The following is a 17,862-nucleotide window of genomic DNA, read 5'->3' on the forward strand; positions in this document are numbered from 1 at the left end:
CTTAGTAAGCTATGTTATTTAATAACCTGGGTACTTCTGAGAGAGATATTGTTAAATATGCTTTAGAAAAAGGTTAGCATGTTTTCTTTCTTTAAAACTGAACAGGATATTAAAATGAAAGTTTTATATTTTTATTTTTATTTATTTTTAAAATTTTTTAAAAGATTTTATTTATTTATTTGACAGAGAGAGACACAGTGAGAGAGGGAACACAAGCAGGGGGAGTGGGAGAGGGAGAAGCAGGGAGCCCGATGCGGGGCTCGATCCCAGGACCTGAGCCGAAGGCAGATGCTTAAAGACTGAGCCACCCAGGCACCCCTGTATTTTTAAATGAGGCACAGAGATAGCAAATCCCAAGGAAAGTACAGATGTTTCTACTACCACACAATATATAATTCCTGGAAAGTCTCCGTTCTGAAACACTACACACTAAAAATAACATGGTTTGTGGGACAAATAGTGTTGGGGCAGATCACACAGAACCCGTGCAACTTTATAACCAGAGCATAAAGCAGACTGAAGATTAGTGCATCTGGAGGTAACATGGACGGTTCAGGCTGGCCAGTCTGGAGGCCCTTCGAGAATAGTCAAGACACACAAAACAAGGGAGTGGAAACGCTGGTTTGTGGGGGCCCAGAGACAACGCGGATGGGACTGGATCACGGAGATGGCGGGGCTGCTTAGGCGGGCACCGAAGGAAAAGCAACCTCCTAGGAGCCTAAAGCGAGCAGTCCAAAGCAAGGGAGCATGCCTCAGGTGCAAGTGACCATTTTCAACACTCTTGCAATAGGACAGGAAGGGTGCATGAGCAAAAGCCAAGGGGAGGGATTTTTTTCTTTCTTGCTGAAGGTCAAAATTTAACTCCCATAATTTTGGTACCTTACCCGAGAATGTGTGTAGGAAATACAATTGTACGCTTATGCTAATGTCATTCAAGCACCAATCACACATGAACTAATTCATATTAAACAATCACATACTTTAGCAATCTGTATGAGACTGTATGCAGAATTTATAATGAGGTTACTCAACTGGTTGTATAACTCTTTTTTTAAAAAAGATTTTATTTATTTATTTGACAGAGAAAGACAGCGAGAGAGGGAACACCAGCAGGGGGAGTGGGAAAGGGTGAAGCAGGCTTCCCGCGGAGCAGGAAGCCCGATGTGGGGCTTGATCCCAGGGCCCTGCGATCATGACCTGAGCCGAAGGCAGATGCTTAACTGACTGAGCCACCCAGGCGCCCCTGGCTGTATAACTCTTAACCCCTCACCCCACGCTAGATGTTTAGGGAGAGGTGAGGTCGTGTTCCCTCTCATCTTAAGTAAGAGAGGAACATGAAGTCCCTCCATGTGTCTCCTGTAGTGTAGTGGGGGTGGGAGGGGCCACAGTGGTCTCGTGTCTCATTCCTGTCTGGAAAATCTAAAAGGCAAGACCCAGGTTAACTAGCCACTCTGACTTTGGCAGCAAAGGAGAGGTTACTACTTGCATTCTCTGAGTTTTGGAGGCGGGGGGTTCATTTCTGCCCTGTCCTTTTCAAGAGGACCGCAAAGAAGGCTAAAGAACCTTAGCAGCAAGGAGTCAAGTGAGCAATCCGATTTTCAGGAGCTGAGGAAGGAGCCATAAATAAAGCAGACAGAGATGATCATTCACATTAAAGAAACATCTGGTAGAAAAACCCCACAAGGAGGGAGCTTGGCAGGGATCATGAACTTACCCACAAGAAAATAATTTGGTTTAAACATCTACCAGGCCCAAAGAGTGAGGCACTCCTAACAGCACCAGTCTGTTGAGAATGTTCTTGCCCATTTTCTTACCTATTTCCCCTTCCTACTCTGCAAGTCTGGAGGGGTAGGAAACTACATGGGGGTTTAGGAATGAGGAAGGAGTTAGAAAGAACACAAGGTAGGGATGAAAGAAGCCAACCAGAGCAGAAAGGGGAGAACCCGAACCTTTAAACCAAGTCCAGAATCCCGACTATTACACAGGACCGGACATTTTGGTTTCTAAATTGAGACCTATATACTATATTTTGGGACTTACGGTAATTAGAAGGCTTTTACTTAAAAAGAATGACCAGAAAATGGGGCGCCTGGGTGGTTCAGTCTGTTGAGTGTCTGACTTTTGATTTTGGCTCAGGTCATGAACTCGGGGTCATGGGATCAAGCCCTGCATTTGGCTAGCGCTGGGCATGGAGTCTGCTTAAGATTCTCTCTCCCTGGGACGCCTGGGTGGCTCAGTCAGGTAGTATCTGCCTTTGGCTCAGGTCATGATGCTGGAGTCTTGGGATCGAGCCCCACATCTGGCTCCCTGCTCGGTGGGGAGTCTGCTTCTCCCTCTCCCCATACCCCACACGTGCTCTCTCTCTCTCTCTCAAATAAATAAATAAAATCTCAAAAAAAACAAAGATTCTCTCTCCCTCTACCCCTCCACCATCCCCCGGCCAACACGCGCATGCTCTCTCTCTCTCTAAAAAAAAAAAAAAAAAAAAAAAAAAAAGAAAGAAGAGTGACCAGACAAGTTATGGGCCTCCCAAGTTTTGTTTTAGGGCTCAGAGAAGAACTGGTACCAGCGAGCAAGCGTAAAAAGATGGAGGTAAAATTGCGTTAAGATTATATACCATGCATTGTGCCTGTTCTACAAAACAGTTACAACTTTCACTTTTTTCTTACATAAAGGTAATACATGCAGATAGCAGATAGTGTGAATAATGAACAAATCAAAATGAGAACATAAAAAGTATTAAGAATTTAACTATATAAAGACAACCTTTGTTAACGTTTTGGTGTACATTATTTTACTTGCCTTCGCATAAATTTGTCCAGCGTAGCATATCATATGCTTTTTTACACTGATAAATATTCATTTAACCGAACTGTTGAATAGCTCTATTCCTTAACATAACAGTTTGTGAGTGGTCAGAAGATTCAATAAAAAGAGGAACAGGCGTGGTTTTGTGAAAGCAAACCTTTGAAAGAGAGCTGTATAAGCCACTTCGTTTGAGAAGAGAAAAAGGAAAATTAACTGCGAGCCATAAAATACTAGCTTTGCTTGTTTCTAGTTTGCAAAAACCAAATAGAGGTGAGTAACCAGATACCCTTTATCAGGCAACATTTAGACAGTCTTGGTTGTCTACAGAAGCGAGGCTGGGAAGATTTTAAATGTTTTGGCTTTGCCTTCCTTACCCAAAAAGGAATAAAGCATGCTCAAGAATTTATGGTGCTGGGAATAAATCCAAAGCTTAAAAATAAAACTGAATTTATAAAGCTCTCCTTTAAAATTCCACAACCATAAAGTAGGTACTTACTGGACTATTAAGGATCATCAGGCACTGGTCAAAATGATGATGCTCCATGATTGAATGGCAGTAGAGTTGAGCAAGTGGGTGTTCAGTTCTGAAAAATATTTTGTTGAAAAGAGAAAAACAGTTTAAAAATTACCCATTTCCCCCATATATCAGTTTCTTCATGTCTTCTTAATGCTAGTTAATGAAAAAAGAGGCTACTGCACAAAATTAACCAAACTAACAATTTTCTCTTCTTTGGCTGAGGAAAACAGTGAGTTAATCTCTGGGGAAGACAGAGTCAAGTTGTTTTCAAATACCAGAGTAATTGGTGCCAGTTCAAAGTACGAACAATTTCACTGGTTTTAATATTGATAAAATAGTAGAAGGAATGAGAACAAAGGACTAATTCCTCTAAACATGAAAAAAAAAAATCTCTGAAATACTTGTACCAATTATATTTTCCAATTTCAAAACTGCAATTAATTTACAATCCGAAACAAATGTAGAGCCAGTCTTTCCTCTGAAATAAGGCTGAAGGTGAGCATAGTCACGCGTGCCTACATCGCCAAGAAGACTGGACTGAGGTGGGCTGATCAGGCATGAGTGCTGAAAGGCACAGAAAAGGGGCAGAGTCGGTGCATATCCCCCTTTGAAGGGAGGAAGCAGACGGCTGAGTCAGAACAAGTGCCCCATGTGGGATCCAAGTTATTTCAGTGTAGGATATCCCGCGAGCTCGTTAACTTGAACTTGGGGAAAATGGTAGAGACCATTTGGCTGAGTGAAGGGAAGGATACTCTACTCAGTTCATTATATGTAACGGGGCAGTCACAAATCAAGTTCTAAAGCATGACAAGCACAGTCCTCTGCCTCATCTTTCTCATGACCCTTCACATGTGAATATGAAGCACCATTTTCACTATTTTTTTCTTTAAAAGAAAAAGTTAGAGTTCCTGCAAGTCTCTGTTTCTCAAATTTACAGAACAGGGCTTTACGAATTGTAAAGTACAAACAACCCAAGTGTTGGGTAATACAGTTGACTTGTTATTTCTTTATTCTACTATATGAATCGATAATTTACGTATCATTTACTTTGAAGATAGAGAAGCTGCCCAACACTGAAGGAACGGAACACAGGAAGAAACTGAGTAGAGTAAGAGATGCTTAAGGGAAAACAGAAACAATAAAAGGGAAATAAAGGTAAGAGAATGGGGAATCTCATCTATTCCTGCTTAATCTACTACTGATACGGCTGGCCCCCAAACCTCCATTTTTTGTGCTGTTGTAACTTTTCCCAAGTTAACTCCTGCCTGTCTTCTTTGCTCCTTCCATGTTTAGGGAGTTGTATGATGGACCAGATACTGTGCTTATCATCGGACAACGGGAAGACAATGGATGGAGTAAAATGAGCAGATTTATAAAAAAAAAAAAAAAAAAAAAAGATAAATTTGCTGGAATCAAAACTGGAGACTACTGGAAGTTAGTTAGGAGACTACTGGGAAGATAGTAGTCCCAGTTCTAGTAACATCGGTACAAGACAGCCCAGAGTCAGGTGACGGGATCCTGCATATCGAGGAGCAGTTATCCGAAAACTATTTAGGAGGTAGGAGTTGGCAATGAATCCCGAGGTGGGGACCCAGCAGGAATATTCCTGGGGAGAAACTATGCATGCCAAGTGTCTGCCTTGTCATATACCGACAGAGGAAAAACGGGAGAGAATGATTAGGGATGGGAGGTGAAGGCGGGAAGATGTCTAGTTGAGTGTTGCATCTGTTGATTTTAAGGTGCCTGAGGGTCCACCAAGTGTTTAATATAAACGTCTGTACTCGGGTCTGGGCTGGAGATGCAGGCTTGGAACACATCAACTGCACATGGTAATAATCCACGCCACGGGTAGTTGAGGCGCTGCTGAGTACTGGAGGGCCCAGGGTAAACAGCATGATGGCCTCCCTCTGCCTTCTGCCTTGTAGTCTACGTTCTCTACTTTGGCCAGCGCCTTTTCTCACCATTCGGACTAGCTTTGCTAAAGTCAACTTCAACATGACAATTGCAGCCTTCCCGATTCCCTTCACTTCTAGAGTATCTGTTTATTTTCATTTACACAAGAAATTCAAGGACATATGGTATTAGTTTAATGTCCATTTTGTTCTGCCAGTCGTTAGCCGTTTATATGTCTATTACCTTGTTAGACTGTAAGCCTCTTGAGCTTGGTAGGATCTGTTTTCCCTAATGATAATAATTACCATTTCCTGAGAGCCTCGAACATGTCAGGTGCTGTGCTAAGTAGTTTATATTTAATTTTTATTTAATATGGGACATTTCCATTCTCCACATCAAAATCCTCAGCCCACCTCTGACTCCAGCGGGCTGGTGCCACGTTGAGTTTCCTGCGCAATTTAACAGACTCCCTGCAGGGGTCAATTAGAAGGTGCTTTGCCACTCACTGGCCTAGTTAGAAGCTGGCCCAGAAATGCGATTAGGCGGACGCAACACGAACATGCCTAAAATGTCGAGCGCACTTTACATTTTTAGACAATGCAGAAAGGACTGTTTCATATTAGAAAAACTCGGGCTGTGGGATAGATTAATGCAAATTATGTGTGTTTGCCTTTACTTATGTTCTAAAAATACGGATTTATGAATCAATAAAAGGGTGACAAATGCCCCAAGTTTCCTGTTTACAAAATATTCGTGGACACCAATGTATTCTACGTTCCGTTGCTTTTTACTCTTTCAAACACAAGGCTGTGTTGCTTCTTTCTATGACATCCTGTCCGAGGGACCCGTGTAGGTCACTGCTGCCACCAAATTTTATGCCCACACTCCTGCATTTTCCTCTTGTCCTGCAGTCGTTGGTCCGTCTCTGAGAGAGGCGTCAGGACGCCAGTGCCCAAATCAGAACGATGTTCTAGAAATAGAAAGCCTCAGAAATCAATAGAAAATGTAAGCTCTGGGAGAAAAACAATGCTTGCTGCCCTAGGATTCCTTTTTACAGACTCTTAACAACCGTCCTTGATCCTGCTTCTCACCCACGCAGATGGCTCTGGGCTCGGATCTCTTAACTAGTCTTCTTCATAAGCCACATCAACCCCACTGAATTCTCTCTCTCCAAAGCATCACTGCTGTATTCGAGCAGCCGGGGGTTAATTTACCTTCGCGTTCTCCGTGATCACATTAGATGCCACGGATGCTCAAGCTGATGATGCATTTGACCTTTGACCCTAGTTCTCTGACCGCCGTGACCCTACTGATAGCCTCTTTTCCCGTCAACAATACGTACGCCCTTCTTTGTTCCGCAGCTGCTAGGTGCTGCTAGACGGAGTATTTTTGCTGCTGCCTGCTCCATGTCCCACCATGGCACAAAGCAAGATCTTGAATTCCTATATGTCCTTAATAGTATCCCCCTTTGAAAATGCTAAAACCGGGGTACCTGGGTGGCTCAGTTGGTTAAGCATCTGCCTTTGGCTCGGGTCATGATCCCAGGGTCCTGGGATCGAGTCCCGCGTTGGGCTCCTTGCTCAGTAGGAAGCCTGCTTCTCTCTCTGCCTCTGCCCCTCCCCCTGCTTGTGCGCGCTCTCTCTCTCTCTCTCTCTCTCACTCTCTTTCTCTCAAATAAGCAAAATCTTTAAAAAAAAAGAAATGAAAATGCTAAAAACTGGAGAGCATTTACTCTGTGCTGGGTACTGTTCCAAGTCCTTTACATTTATTTATACTCCTTAATCCTTGTTAAAACAAAACAAAGCAAAACAAACTGCAAGAGAGATGCTGTCATTGTTCCACTGCACAGAGAAGGAAATAGAGAGAGGATGTTAAATGACTCGCTCAAGATCAAATGGAGTCGGTATTTGCTTGTGCACCCAGGTATCTGGCTCAAGTTGGTCCTTAACCACCGTAACCATCATAGCTCCTGAGGGGTGGTCTAAGGACTAACTGAACTCATATATAAAGTACTAAAAAGAGTTCCCAGCGCCACATGGTTAAGAGCCATATTAAGTGTTCACTTCTATTATTATTATTATTATTATTAGCTAGTGACATTAGGACTCCTTGAACTTGCACTTTTTGCATATTGAGAAACTCCAGCCTCTCAATCCCTCCATCCTAATCGGGAATGATCTCATTCCTGGCTAATACAGACTCTACCCAGCTGAACTTCACAAACTGTGCTTCCTGTGCTGTGTCTCCTGTCCTGTGGAGGCCCTCAGAGCCAGCTGACCGTCTACCGTCACCTCGCCAGGCCAGGACTCCAGCTCATTGCCGTTCTGGTAAGCGGGGAAAACCAGGGTACAGACCCAGGACAAAGACATGGTCTGTTTATGGTTACCAGAAATTCTTTTGTTCTAATTTTATGGGAACTTGAAAAAAAAACCCGTTCCTTTAATCATTTTACTTCTTCTAAGTACCATCGTATTTATTATTTTCTCCCCATTGCCAACACTCCTCTCCCTTCTTTCTTGTCCCTTCCTCCCTAAGTACACACACACACACACACACACACACACACACACACACACACTTCCCAGTTCCTCCATTTTCGTCAATGGCTCCATCGCTGTTTCAGTTTCTTGGGCCACGAGACATGATTTCCCCCTCCCTTCATGCATATAAGCATCTGTTTAATATTAAATGGAAAAACATTTCTCCCTCCATCTCTTCCTCTCTGTAGCCAGTATGTGATGGTCACCATGTACGTGGCTGTTCTAACTGCTTCCTAGCTGAACTCTGTGCTTCTAATTATTACCCACTGCACCTTGTATTTGACTTTTAGTCTTTCCTTCCTCAACAAGGTCTTTATTACCCACTGCAGTGGCTCCTCGTTTCTTCACTCTACCACATCTCAAGCTCGCTGATTAGTTTTATAGCTCTCCCTCCAAGGGGCTTCTACCTCTACTTGTTCACCCTCTTACTCTCCATCCCGAGTCAGTGAGCCTTTGGACTCTGCATGGGCCAGGAAGCCATCGCTGGTCCGTGAGAATGCCCACCCACCTCAGACTGTTTCTGGGATATCTTTATCCTCTCTCCTCTCCAAATCCTACCCACTTCTTAGGATCCACTTTGTCTCACTTGGTCTATTAACAGTGGAGATGGACTGCACGAGTCTTGACCCATCTCCTCTGCCGAACACTTATGGTCCACATTACTAAACAACTCAGGACTTACTGGGTATTTTCTTATATTGATCACCAACTGTTTCATGAGACTACGAAAATTACTTAATAACAGGAAACACATTTTATACTCTATAGCTCTCTTTCTGCCTAACAAAGTGCCAGCCCCTAGTAATTGCCCATTAGCCGGCTGCCTAAAATGTAGGACACTTTCATTCTATTCTTTTATAAAATACCAAACTCGAATCTAACGAAATAAATGCATCCACGACAGTCTTCTTATATTGACTGCAGGCCTAATGCAAGAGGTTTCTCAACATGAGCCGAGTGTTACACTGTGCTTTCTCTAGTGGATGTCTGTGACATTTTGTCCCCATTACTGCCTGTTTTTAAAATAATACTTTAATATCTATCTGAAACCACTCTTTGTTTTACCCGCCCAAATGGGAGAAGAAAGCACAACAGTGAATTCTCTCTCCAAATATTTCACTGGCACACTTGCAGTACTCCTCATAATGACAGTTTTCCTAATCAAGGAAGCCATCAAAGGACCAAATAATGGGTCAAAACATGGTTTCCTATACATCTTACTTCAAATTAATTTTCTGAAAAGATGTTCAAGAAGAACGAATGACAGAAGTTCAGTTTCTAACTTTGCTACCACATGAGGGCTCTTCATCTTTTTGATATATTAGTTTCATTTCTGTGCCTTCTCTGATTGTGATGGTTTTCTTCACGTAGTGTTTGAATACGGACGAGGTCGGACACCGTATACCTTTTTACAAGTTAGCTCTTTATACGGGAATGTTTATGGTACTCTTATTCCCCCAAGAGTTCCCTGGTTAAGAAAATCCTCCTGAAGTATCACTAAGGAAAGAAAAAAAAAAGAAACATCCCTGGTAAATTCTTGGTTTCCTCTACTCAAACCACAGAGATGTAGGAAGAAATAAAAATCTCTGAAGCTCCTTTAACTTCTTTCTTAAAGTTACTCTTACTTGGTGGAAGTCTGCTTTGTGGTGTGTGTGAAGGCAAGATTCTGCAGTCTATGAATTTTTCCCAGGACTTTTTTTTTTTTTTTTTTGAAGAGAAGATGACGTTTCTCCAGATGTTTTTCCGGGTAATTATTTTTAAATAAACGAAGGAAAAATAGCTGAGTATTTTTCTTCACTCTAAAGCAGGGCAACATGGCATCCTGGATCCGGCCATACGCTGACAATGTTAGGTTCAGCCCTGAGGTACGGACGTGACACAGCACGGCCGGCTCGGGACTTCCGGCTGCCCTCGACCCGCGCTAAACATCTTTTCATGTCGTTGTTCTCTTCCGTAATTACTGCCGTGTCAGTGTGAGGCTCAGGAGCACGATCGCGTGGTGGAGCACAGAGGACAAAGGACATGGCTTCCAGTCTGTTCCCCACAATGTTTCCTCTTTAAGTTCAGATCTTAAAGAGGAAAGAGCCAGTCCCTGACACTCGGGCAAGAGCTCGCTACCTTTTCCCATCAGAGGTCAGCAGAGGACACGGTGGCCGCATCACTACAATTCTTGTTACATGAAGTTTTCCATTTATTTAGATAAAGGGAAGGTGGTTCGAGAGCTCTCTGAAATTCCCTCAAGATACCAGACATCTGGAATTTCCTTAAGAGGTCTACCCATTAGTTGCATCACTTGCATACATAAAAAAAATGCTCAGTAGTAAGAGATTTTGCCATTAAGATGTAGGCTTTTCAACTACGTTGCTACAGGTAAATAAACACGTCCCAGAGGCTCAAAATCTGACGAAAAGTGATGTCACCTTTATCATCTCATTTGTCATTGCAAATGTCACTTAAGGATGGCCCGGGAGGGAGCCTGAAACACTTGTCTCGAGTTAGTATCTGCTCTGAAAATCAGCCAAAAAGCAGGCTTCTTCTTTTTTTTTTTTTTAAAGATTTTATTTATTTGACAGAGAGAGACACAGCGAGAGAGGGAACACAAGCAGGGGGAATGGGAGAGGGAGAAGCAGGTTTCCCGCGGAGCAGGGAGCCCGATGTGGGGCTCGATCCCAGGACCCTGGGATCATGACCTGAGCCGAAGGCAGACACTTAACGCCTGAGCCACCCAGGCGCCCCAAAAAGCAGGCTTCTGATGTTGAGAGGACTATCACTAGCATCTGCTGCGAAGACTTAACACTGAAATATGCACCACGCATTCCATCTGGTATTGATCCGTGTTCTCTCTTGAGACTGACATCAACCCTATGAGGGAGGTAAGCTGTTGTCTCCATTTTGCAGATCAGGAAACTGAAGCACGGAGAAATAAGCTGCTTTGCCCAAGGTCACACGGGTACCATGTGGCAAAGGTAGGGTTTGCATCCTGTCTGACTGCAGGCCCCAACTTGCCAACACTGCGCTGTACTGTCTTCACTGAGACCAAAAGCCTCCTTCCACTGAGTGCTCATTAAGTACTCGGGATCGCGCTAAGCACTTTTCAAATATTATCTTCTCTACTTCAGGGTAAAACTCTATCTTTTTTGAACTAGTCTTAGTATATTGTTTTCTAATGAAGCTCTTAAGCTGGGTAGACATAAACTAAAGCAAAACTCTTGGTAATTATCTTGTGAAATAAGATTCTCAACACAAAGATTTTTTTGAACTTCAGGCCAGAAATGTTACCAACGCAATGCTGGATTTGGATTTTTTTCCATTTCCCTTAAGTAAAACCAGAGTACATTATGGGGCCTCGATCAACTGAAATCTGGTACCATCAAATTTTGCTGCTTTTACTTTAAAAAAGACAGCCCTAGGGGCGCCTGGGTGGCTCAGTCAGTTCAGCGTCTGCCTTCAGCTCAGGTCATGATCTCAGGGTCCTGGGATCGAGCCCCGAATTGGGATCCCTGCTCAGCGGGGAGTCTGCTTCTCCCTCTCCCTCTGCCGCTCCCCACTGTTCCGTGCTCTCTCTCTTGCACGCTCCCGCTCGTTCGCTCTCTCTCCCAAATAAATAAATAAAATCTTAAAAAAATAAGTAAAAAAAAAAAAAACACACACACACACAAAAACCAGCCCTAGAATTTAAAAGAAACATTTTCTTCTTTAGCTGGGGAAAAGGCGCCTTACCGCTGTATGTAAGAGTTATTCACACCACGGTGGTCCAAGTCATGGCTGAGAGTAGCAATCAGCAGGGCGAGTATCTCCAGGTCAGTCAGCTTGCTCTGCATGACCAAAGACGTCAGTGGAAAGAAAGAGAAAGACAATTTGGTAAAGTTCGTTATTCTACCTCTTTTCACCAACCATGTGTTTGTTTTTCCGAGTGCTTTTCACATGTGCTTCTTTATGGTCAGAAAGGACCCATGGGAGAATGCTATTCTGCAGGGCATCAGTGGTACTTTGTCTTCAGAAGGGGATTATTATAAATGTCATTTATCAACAGAAAAAGTTGAAGTGCTTCAAACAATCCAAAATCTGTCCACCTACAGTAAATAGCATTAACTCTACATTATCTACATATATGGGGAATCATCAAAATAAACTTGAACCGGTTGTTGCCTCTCTGACTTCTAGGTGCCTGCAGATTCTGCTCCCCTCACTCTCTGCTGGTAGTTGCTAGATCCTTCAGGAACAGAGACAATGTGAATATTAAGCAAAACAATACATAAAAAAGAGGATTAGAAATGAAAATCTGGCTTTAAAAAGTTGCACAATATGTTCCAAAGCCAAACAGAGGTTATTTTTGTAATATCTGCCATTTGTATTATTTATCCTGCTGGTCTCCTTCATCAGTAAGAAAACAAGTTGAAATCATTATCAGCTCCACTCTGCTGGAAACTCAACATTCTACATAGTATGTTTATAACATCAGACAAAAATCATCATTTTGTTATTCTTCATAAAAAAGCAAGGACGGTCTTCAGCAGTATAATCCTGATGACCTTTCCACAGCCCAAAATAAGTTGATCCTATTTTTTATAAATGTTTGCTATGGCAGGGAAATACTACTATGGTATTTCATACGGCCTCTTGGACAACAATCCCTTCTTTTAGCTCTAGCCAGTTAAAATGTGCTCCTTATGGAAATAGAGACAGAGAATAACATTTTCAGAATTTACTTTTTTTTTTTTTTTAAAAGAGCATGGAGGCTCTGAATTAAAAACAGTTATATGATGGATGCCTAGAATCACTTACCTAGAATAACTAGTAGATTCCCACTGAAGTTAGAATCTAAGGACAGAGTTATGGATAAAATTTGGCCTGGAAAGGAACGAATTACTTGAACGTTTTCTGCATTGATCTTCCTTGTACACAGTCTCTGGTCAATGTATATGATATTAAAACCTTTTCCATGAAATACTACTTATAAAATTTAACTGAGTGCTCCAGAGAAAATGCGATAGAGAACCCCGGACTTATCTATGAAGCCACTTGAGTGGTTTTCGAGGAATTCTATTATGGAGCAAGTTGAATGGGAACAGGAGGAATTTGATACTTTTTCTTATACTGTAGAAATTTCCTCCGGAGAAAGTATTTGCCCAAAGACTATTAAATTTAACATGAAGTTATTTTAAGGATTTTTAAAAATATGCCATATATATTACATGTGAAGGAAAATTAATAACTAAGTATTTTGCCACTCTAGTCTTCAATTAACAAGATGTCATTTATTTTGTAAGTGGCAACAAACATTAATCTAATCATCATTAGTGCACATCCAACAAAAAAACCTGAAAGAATATGCTGTAAATTTTACTACCAAAGCAAGAAGAGGTCTTAAATATAAAAACAGCTCTAGAAAGTACCTGAATCTTGCCTGCTTTTAGAGCAGCAAACATGCACTGAGCTGTATTAAAGGCGTGTCTCCAATTATGATAGGCAACATTCTTCCGATAATTCTTCTTAACACTTAAAATCCACCTGCAAAGAACCTTTAGGAAAAAAAGCATAAGTAGTGACACTACTTGCTAACATTTACACATATCTACTATGTTCCAGGAACTGTACAAAGCCTTTACCTCTAACCCTCAGGACTCTAGGGCAGGCACTACTACTCTGATAATTTTACAGATGAGGAAATGGACATTCAGAGTGGCAACTCTCCCAAGGTCACATTGCTTGTAAAGGAAGGAGCTAAAATTCAAACTTGAGCAGCTGGACTTCAGAGCCCACCATGTTCACCACCGTGCTAACTAAACGAGACGTAAAAGGCAAGAGAGCCTTAAGGAAGGTATTTTTGGCATGGGGTAGGGAGGGCACTGACTAGCTTTTTAAAAGATATTGTGTCCATGTGCCATCAATTAGGAGAATCCAAATAGTCAGCTATGTATGGATTCACTCTTAGAAAGTCATGGAAATAGCCACTCTCAAGTTCTTCTCATGCTCCCAGTTTTTAGTTCTGCAAAGGTACAGGGTGCAAGGTTGAGCGGGTGGGTTGGGCGCTGAGATACAGAGCAAGCGGCCAAGCACAGAATGGAGCTCCCAAGTCCTGAGGCAATCAGCAGGTCTTTTGTCCCTTTTAAACGACGCTTAAGTATTCAGGCAGAGTTACTGCTTGGTTACCAAGAAGTAATTTTTAAAAATATATATGCAAAATAAAGCCCTGGGGTCCCTATGAAAAAGATTTATTTTAAAAGATGGGAAAAAAAAGAAGACAGACTTCAGAAAATCTCAAAAGCTGGGTTTAATTCAACTTCTAAGTAGTGTATTCAATAAAGTCCCCAGAGACTCATGGGCCCTCAGCATAGTTATTTTTTGTTTGTGTTAGCATCAGAGTCTGCCTCTCTTCAATTCTGAATGATTTACTATACTTTGGGGGATCTGTAAAAATAAATATGTGCTTCTTCCTACGTATATCACTGGAGATACTTCAAACACAAAGAGCATCGCCCTGGGGTATGGAAAAAGTACCAGGGAAAAGAATGTTGCTCTAACAATATTCAACACAGAATGACTGGCTGCAGAAGTAGGCCAAAAACAAGGTTTCCTCTTTGTTGGTAGAAATTGCTTAGACAGGATTTGGTAGAAAATCAGTGCTTTCATAACCCTCCTTTTCTTTTCAGGTCTTTTTGTTCCTGTTCTATAATGCAGTTCACAGGGAATTCTGATAACAAGCAACCTGAATGTCCCTTAGCTCTTGCATCTCCAAGTCACCCTATTTAGCAGAGGATTTCTGTGTGTCTAAGACTGACATTCGTTAATCCCAAGTACAGTGCAGTTCCTTTCACCATGACCATTTCTGAACAAAATCAGCTGGAAAGCTGATAGTTTTGTCTTATTGGCAGAATTTAAGTAAGAGCTCTAAACTTGCTTGGATATGCTTAGAAACTATGAAGTGTTATAGAAAATTACCGGTGATGAATTAAAGAATCAAGGAAAATAAGCAGGAAAACCCAGAAATTTAACCGATGGATATATCTCTTTACTAATCATAAATCTGTAGATATAATTAAATATGTACATATATCATATAATGTTAAATAGTGACCAAAATGACTCTATGAAATATTAATTCCTGACGGATTATTCTATTATGCTTCTAATAAGATGGGCCTAAGAGAACTGGGTAATCCAATGGATACAGTAGTTAGGAACTAGATTTAAGTACAGTTTTGGATTCTATTATCAGGATAATCTTTTAAAAACATTTTTTTTTTTTTTTTTTAGTATAGTTAACACATAATGTTACATTAGTTTCAGGTGCACAACATAGTGATTCAACTTCTCTATATATCATGCCTTGCTCACCACAATTTTAACTACTATCTATCACCATACAAGCTTATTACAGTATCATTGATTATATTCCCTATGCTGTGCCTTTTATTCCTGTGACTCATTCATTCCATAAGTGGAAGCCTGTATCTCCCATTCTTCTTCACCCATCTTGCCCATTCTCCCAACCCCCTCCTCTCTGGTAACCATCAGTTTGTTCCGTGTATTTATAGGTCTATCAGGATGTTAACAGCACTTAGGAAAATTACAGTCAGATCAGCTCAGTGCTTGGTGGATGTGCCTGGCATGTTCAAATCTGCAATACAGTCTTTTGTACGGGACTACTGAATAATTAGGTACAATGTGGATGACTCTAGGGAGCATGCTCAATACACTGATCAGTCTCCAACAATGACAAAGGCTTCCTATGTCCTGAGTGGCAGACTCGAGATGCTCTGGGAGAAAGAGAAGAACCAGAAAACAGCTCAGTTTCTGCCCTCAAGAATCTCAATCAGGAGTGAAAATAATAAAAGTGCACATACAAAAGAAAGAAATAAAATCGAGACCACAAATTGTCAACAGCATTCCAAGTGGTATGAAGTCAAAACTGGGGTTGAGTCAGGCTCTGAGGACGAGAAAAGTGCGCTGTGGCAAGAAGTGGAGCAGCCTTGCAAGTGGGGTCCATTCAGGAGATGCATGACATGTGAAAGACAGAAGGTGAAGATACGCACAGCACATGCAGATTTGTTCAAGTAAAGTCAAGAGTCTGTTTCATAGGTCAGCAAGAGCAATGGTTGCCATGTTTGTAGGAGAGTAACTCAAGATTTGGAAGCCAAGAAGAGACATGAAGATTTGACAGATCTTTCAGTAGGAAAGATTCTTTGTCGGGGCAGCTTCATGATGCCAACATCCTCTCCAGCAATAACATTTTAAAAATTTTATCACCCTAAAATTATACTGACAACAACATCTCAAATAAACACGACAGGAGAGTCACTAGGGCAGGAAGGCCAATCAGAATGACCGTGGTATTCAAGTTGATGTTGGCTGGAATCAGAATAGTAGTTATTCAAACAGTAAAGGAGAGTAAATGAACGAGACATTAAAGAAAAATACCTGCCTAATGAACAAAAATTCAAGGAAAGGGAAGAATAAAGATTGCTAAAGAAATTTTGAGTGACTGGGGCACCTGGGTGGCTCAGTCGGTTAAGTGTCTGCCTTCGGCTCAGGTCATAAGCCCCAAGTCTGGCTCCTGCTCAGCGGGGAAATCTGCTTGTCCCTCTCCTCTGCCCTTCCCCCAGCTCATACGTGCACGTGCGCTCTCTCAAATAAGTAAGTAAAATATTTAAAAAAAAAATTCTGAATGACTACCATCATATCCAACACTCATGTGCTATCTGAAAACTTATAGGTTTTTAAGAAATAAGAAATAAATCAACTTTTAAAAACTTCATAAATAGGTATAAGGATCAGATTCCTTTGTCCTGGCTGGGCTCTTTCAATGGAATCATTACTAGTTTAACATATGGGAAATCTCAGAATGGAAAGGGATTTGAAATGCTGTCTTGCTTATTTTTAAGGTCATGCAACCAGCAAGAAGCTGAACTGAGTTTCACATTGAGAACTGGCTCTAAATGAGGTCTTTAGTCCATTAATTGAAAAGGCTTTTAAAAATGAGCCCTATAACCTACAGTAGAGAAACTTGATGGGGTGATACAATAAGGAGCAAAACGTCATAGGAGATAGGAGTATACCTATATACACATGCGTACATACAGTCACATCGATGCGTGTGTCATTCTTACAAGACTCCCACTGGGGAAGTCATAACAGACTGTGAAATGGAGAATTTGAGAGATGAATCCCTTAAGGAAATAAGAGCTAATGACTAGTAGAGCTACAACTTAAAACCCATGATCTTTCTACTCTTCTCACGCTATCTGAATTTCAAAGAGGGCCAATAATAACCAGAGAAGCGTGCTTGAGAGCTTCTTGAAATAATCAAGTAACATGATGTCCTTTAATCAACATGGCTCTAAGAAGAGTGAAGTATTATTAGAGTACATAGACAGTTGTTGTTTGTTTTCACCCAAGAGTCATATAAACTTCGGCTATATTTAAGAAAGAATACCCCAAGAATACCAACAACGGCACTGTATTAACCTAGCTATATTAGCCCTTCCTTTTCGTTCCTAACTGTGAGGCTTTTGAGAGCAGGGACAACTCTTTGCTGAAATGAAGGCTTAGCATGGTGCCCGGTACACTGTATATATTAATAAAGTTTAATTTTATGAATTCGTGGATTGCTAAATAGTAGAGGCCTCCAAGGTATTTAAATTTCCAGACAGGAAATCTGTATAAGAAGACTAGAAATTTGATTGACCAGAAAAAAATTAACTCTAAAGGCAAATTACTACATTTTTTCCCCCAAACAATCCTTTCTCTTCTCCTTTATTCTTTGATGCTATACATAGCTATTCCCTGGTATCTCCAGACGGGTATTAGAAGATACTGATCGAAGCCCTGCTGTTTTCTGAGAGGTTAATAATGTAATCAACAGGGGTTAAAATCAGTTTTCATCCTCCCCCCCATATGGGTAACCCCTGTTCAAACCACAAGCTTGGCCTCACATCAAGTGCCTGTACTCCCTCATTTCCAAAGAAGTTCACTTTGTTTTGGTCCTTCTCAGTACTGTGTTATCATAACCTCTGCGATCGGATCAAGTTACTTCCGTGTTTACAACTCCTCAGTGACTCACCATTGTTTTCAGGATAAAATCCAAATTCTTCTGAATAGCCT

At 41.4% G+C, this 17,862-nt stretch overlaps 1 protein-coding gene across 3 annotated transcripts in view; it reads right to left on the minus strand.

The window, feature by feature from the left end:
- The window catches only part of PDE5A (phosphodiesterase 5A), a 143,279-nt gene that overhangs the window by 18,288 nt on the left and 107,129 nt on the right, over window positions 1-17,862 (minus strand). For all 3 annotated transcript variants that reach the window (XM_032401105.1, XM_032401107.1, XM_032401106.1), the window contains exons 13-15: window positions 13,155-13,280; window positions 11,479-11,573; window positions 3,305-3,392 (exon numbers count right to left, since the gene is read on the minus strand). In XM_032401105.1, the coding sequence (XP_032256996.1) occupies window positions 3,305-3,392; window positions 11,479-11,573; window positions 13,155-13,280 (309 nt within the window). The remainder of the gene's footprint in view (window positions 1-3,304; window positions 3,393-11,478; window positions 11,574-13,154; window positions 13,281-17,862) is intronic.

The sequence above is a fragment of the Phoca vitulina genome, unplaced genomic scaffold, assembly GCF_004348235.1.
Source record: "Phoca vitulina isolate PV1807 unplaced genomic scaffold, GSC_HSeal_1.0 scaffold3, whole genome shotgun sequence".
In the NCBI taxonomy this organism is placed as follows: Eukaryota; Metazoa; Chordata; class Mammalia; order Carnivora; family Phocidae; genus Phoca; species Phoca vitulina.